Consider the following 4,909-nt stretch of genomic DNA (forward strand, 5'->3'; position numbering starts at 1 on the left):
GCAGTAATTTGCTTATCACTTTTGACAAAAAGATCGATATTAGGTCTTTAAAACGTGATACAGACTTCTATAACGGATACACAAATCTGGAACAGTTACTCAGAACTTTGTATCCGTTACAGAAGTCTGTATCGATTTATTTTACGGATATTCGTATCAAAAGTGAAATGCAAACTACTGCGTAACAAATTACAGAATTCTGTACTTTTTTTTTAGACTGCATGTTTTCTGGTGTGACGCCGTCGTGCGGAGGCCTGACCTGGTGTCGCGTTACAGGAAAAGGACCCCAACGTCAAGGTGCGGACCCTCGCGGACCGCAGCCTGTGCAACGAAGCACTGCCCACCTTCATCAACGAGAACGCTGCCTGGTCGCAGCTCGCCGGCGAGGCCGACCTGCGCCTCGCCAGCAACCTGGCGAGCTCGCCAGCCCGATAGTTGTAGGTTTTAATGTAAAGGTTTCGGATGATGAAAGGGGCAGAGCGATGCAATAAAAACTTGATTAGAACCTATGAGCATTGTTTAATTTCCCTTTTGCTCTGCCATTCGTATTTTGCCGCGTGAATAAAAGTGATAATCATTGACGAGTTGCAGAGAGTCATAGAATAGCCATAGCAACCTGAGATTTAAACCAAAAACAAAAAAAAAAACAAAAGCAAAAACAAAAACAACAACAAAACTTGAGAAATGTCCTCAGCCTGCTTTTAATTTTCCTCGGTCGCGGTGGTATTTTAACTGCCGGTTGCACGGAGGTGATTTATGTCTAAAGCTTAGTGCCACACTGCCCGCAAGGCGCTCCGGCCACCCGGGGTAGGCGAACCCGCCAGTCGTCGTGGCTATGCTGTACCGCACGCAGGCGTGCGTGTTGCCTACCTGCAACGCCCGTTAGGCGCTACGGCCCCCTAGGGTAGGAAAACCATGCCTTACAGTGTGGGGGACTGCTTGTTAAAAACACCGACTGGCCGTCTGCGGCGGCTGCCCGGGGAGGCAAAGGTGTGACGCGCCGTGCCCCCCCCCCCCCCCCCCACACACACACACACACACTACTTAACGACCTGATGCGGCGGCCGGCGGCTTTGACGAAGACGAATGCTGTTTGCGCTGTGTGCTCGACCTGACCGCCGCGCCGCCTGCAGGAAGCATCGCCGCGCAAAACTGAATCAATCCGCACCAACACCATGGGCGAGGTGGTCATCTCCGGCATCGGGAGCGCCTTCTCGGAGAGCGGCAACGTCCAAGACTTCGGGCGCGACCTCCTCGCCAACAAGCACCTCGTGCAGACGACGAAGCGCTGGAAAGATGGTGAGAGATCCCAGCGATAGCTCGAGAGGCGCACTTTTCAAACCGCACTTGAAATGCACGAGTCGCTACAATATTGGGAGACCGCCGCATTTAACGGGGAAAATACAATAGATGTTGGATTTTTACATAGCAGAGTAGTAAAATAATAGAAAGTTAATGGATTAATTTTGTACATGTGGTTAATGTAATAGAAAGTTACGTGGGTAGACAAACGAACCCGCTCGCCCGCACGAAAAAAAGGGGAATAAGCTACAAATTAGCCAATGCCTTCGGTAATATGGCCTTAGCTCGAGTAGATAATTATTATTAGCTAAGAGAGCTAAAAGAATCAGCTGTAACAGTTGTCCAGGGGAGAAAAAGCAACTAGCTTTGAAAGTTAATTTGTTAGCCTTCTTAGCTAAGAATTAGCTAAGCGAGCCAATATTACGATCCAGGGCCAAATTAGAGAATGTATTATAGCTATTTTAGCGAATTCTTTTTGTTTTCGTGCGTGCTCCGAAAGACCCTTGGGCGGGGAAAATCCTCCTGGTACAATCCCTCTTCTCAATACGTTTTCGCCGTCACAGACGTCTTTACGCCTGTCTGCGGCCATATCCCTCACGAGTACTTCGACGATCTGTTCTTCGGGATCAACCGCAAGCTGGCCACGATGACGGACCCGTCGTCCAAGATCGGCTACATGCGCAGTTTCGAGGCCATCCTAGACGCCGGTAAGAAGCGGTGACGGCAGGCCGCGCAGCCGGTCGGCAGAGATGACGGCAAGCTGATGCTGACGGGGACATTCACCCACTACCTTGCGCAGGTTTCCACCCGGCGGCCCTGAGCGGCTCCAACACGGGCGTGTTCGCGTGCTCCGGCATCAATGAGTTCGAACAGAAGGTCATTTACTCCTCCGAACTCAGTCTTAAAGACGGCTACGCTGTCATGGGATTGTCTCGCACCATGCAACCCAATCGTATCTCGTACTACTTTAACTTCAACGGTGAGCGTTCAGAGAAATCAAAACACGGGAAGAAAACCTGAGTCCCGTCCTGTCTAAGCCATCCTGCGTCCTCCAGGGCCCAGCTGCGCCATCGACGGCTCCTGGGTTGGCGGAATCGAAGGGCTGAAGCAAGCCGCTGAAGCCATCCAGCAGGGGCGGTGCGAAGCCGCGCTCGTCGTGGCCGGGAGCATCAGCCGGTACGGCGAGACTTCGCTGCTGCTGAAGAGGCTGGGGCTCGCGACCGACCAGGGCGCCACCAGGAGCTTCGACGCGAACGGTGGGTAACCTTAATCTGGAATGATCATTCAAGTACGTGTAAATTTGACGAGCATTCGTCCGAATAAAATCGATTTTGGGGCACATTATCATCAAGATAACGGCTTTTGGCTTTAATATGAAAGCACGCGGAGGCGGAAGAAACGATACCTTCACAGCAAACAGTTTCTTGTAAATTTTATGCGAATTCGTATTCGCAAAGTCTTAAGACTTTGTTAATATTCAGGACGCAAGCTGCAGTTACACATTCTCACATTTGCATACATCTATCAGCACTATTGACTACATCGAAGAAGACCGCTACACTGTTGAAAAATGTGATGAAAAAAAATATCATTGCTACTTAATTTTAGTACCTACCTCATCGTGGAATTTTCGTAATCTAATGAAATGAATTTCCGTGAACTGACGAGAAATCCGTGATAAGTTGTTTGTAGAAATAATTAGCCACAACATTCTCGTTTTCATCATAAGTATTTTTACAGTGATATTAGAATTCACATGAGCGTGCTGTCAATCGGCTTCAAAATAGCTTGTAGATCGATATTTTTGACGGGAACAGTATTTTAAAAAATTATCGTTTTATTGCCCTAGAACGGGAGTGTCTTTCAATCTTTTCAGTCATGATCCTTCTGGTACGTTCTTCTCGTAAATTTTATAATGTCTTTTTGTTTTCGATACGTTCTCTACAATCGCTTGAGAGTTTCGATGTTATCGAATGTTACTAACACAAGGTCAGCGTGACTCCAAGCACGGCCTCAGCGTTTTGCTCCTGTTGCAGGAACCGGGGCGGTGCGCAGTGACGGGGCCGTCGCCTTGTTCCTGCAGCGTGCCGACCTGGCCAAGCGGTGCTACGCCAGGGTGCTGGCTACCGAGGTCGAGTTCTTATGGCCGCGTTGCGACCTGGACCTGACACTGCCCAGCCCGAAGGGCTCCCGGGACTTCCTGCAGCGGATGTACAGGAAGCACGGCATCGACCCCAAGAAGATCGCCTACCTGGAGGCCGACGGCAACGGCAACCGTATCCGGGACGCGTGCGAGCTCAACGCCATCGACCAGGCGCTGGTCCAGGAGGCGGCGCGAGAGAGCCCCCTGCAGATAGGCTCCGTCAAGAGCAACATCGGCCCGGTCGACTGCGTCAACGGCCTGGCTGCGATCTGCAAGGTCGTGGTCGCCATGGAGACGGGCATCATCCCGGCCACGATCAACTACCAGAAGCCCAACACAGAGGCCACGGGTTTGGTAGCGGGCAGGCTCAAGGTGCGTGGACAGGGCGTGGGGGTGGGGGGGGGGATTCTAACTCAACAGCACCATGACCTCTGCGTACTGCTGCAGGTCGTGGACAAGAACACGCCGCTGCAACTGTCCGAGGACAGCGTCCTGGCCGTCAACACCATGGCACTCTCCAACATGATGGGCCACACTGTGCTCGGCGGCAACCCCCGTGGCCCAGGGCGCGTCCAGGACCCCGCCGACCACCTGCCGCGCCTCATCACCTTCTCGGCCAGGAACGAGGAGGCGGCCTCCAGCGTTGCGAGCAAGGTGAGGCTACGGCGCCAGCACACACCCAGATCCACCATGACAGTACGGCTACAGTATTAATGTTGTTCGTGAAATGCAGATACAATCTGCTCCATTTGACACAAACTACTACCGCTTGCTGCAAGACGTGTACAAAGAAGACATCAGAGGGTACATCTACCGGGGCTACGTCATCTGCCCCTCCACCGGGGAGGCCCCAATCATCGCGGTAAGTTGTGTGCGGTGGCTTGTCATCGGCGTACCATGCAGTGTCGCTAACGCCCTCCCCATCGGCAGCCGCTGGAGAAGAAGACGGTGTGGTTCGTGTACTCGGGCATGGGCAGTCAGTGGGCGGGCATGGGCTCTGCGCTCATGAAGCTCCCTGTGTTCGCCGAGACCATCGAGCGCCTCCACGCCGTGCTGGAGCCGCGCGGGCTGGACCTCAAGGCCATCCTGACCGACACGGGGCCGACAGCGTTCGACAACATCCTGAAGTCGTTCGTGGGCATCACCGCCTGCCAGGTCGCGCTCACCAACGTGCTCACGGCTGTGGGTGTCGTCCCGGACGGCATTGTGGGTCACTCCGTGGGTGAGCTGGGCTGCGCCTACGCCGACGGCTGCCTCACGGAGGAGCAGGCGATCCTGGCCGCGTTTGCACGTGGCAAGGCCTCCAACGCGGCCCCGCTCATCAAGGGCAAGATGGCCGCCATCGGTAGGATTTCCTCATCGGCTACCCACCCCCCTCCCCCTCATAAGTTCTCAACAACTTCATGTTGCCCCAGGACTCGGCTACCATGATGTACTACCCCGCCTTCCGCCCACCATCGACGT

General features: G+C 53.5%; 1 protein-coding gene across 1 annotated transcript in view; it reads left to right on the top strand.

Moving 5' to 3' along the window:
• Nucleotides 1-1,089: 1,089 nt before the first annotated feature.
• Nucleotides 1,090-4,909, top strand: part of LOC113213186 (fatty acid synthase-like) — a gene marked incomplete at its 3' end in the record, with an annotated part of 15,429 nt that continues 11,609 nt past the window's right edge. Inside the window, 9 exon segments of the mRNA XM_052269991.1 lie at nucleotides 1,090-1,299; nucleotides 1,866-2,009; nucleotides 2,102-2,281; nucleotides 2,358-2,558; nucleotides 3,339-3,817; nucleotides 3,893-4,099; nucleotides 4,179-4,307; nucleotides 4,376-4,790; nucleotides 4,861-4,909. Coding sequence (XP_052125951.1) covers nucleotides 1,176-1,299; nucleotides 1,866-2,009; nucleotides 2,102-2,281; nucleotides 2,358-2,558; nucleotides 3,339-3,817; nucleotides 3,893-4,099; nucleotides 4,179-4,307; nucleotides 4,376-4,790; nucleotides 4,861-4,909 — 1,928 coding nt within the window.

This window comes from Frankliniella occidentalis, unplaced genomic scaffold (genome assembly GCF_000697945.3).
Source record: "Frankliniella occidentalis isolate FOCC.00 unplaced genomic scaffold, Focc_3.1 Scaffold5, whole genome shotgun sequence".
Taxonomy (NCBI): domain Eukaryota; kingdom Metazoa; phylum Arthropoda; class Insecta; order Thysanoptera; family Thripidae; genus Frankliniella; species Frankliniella occidentalis.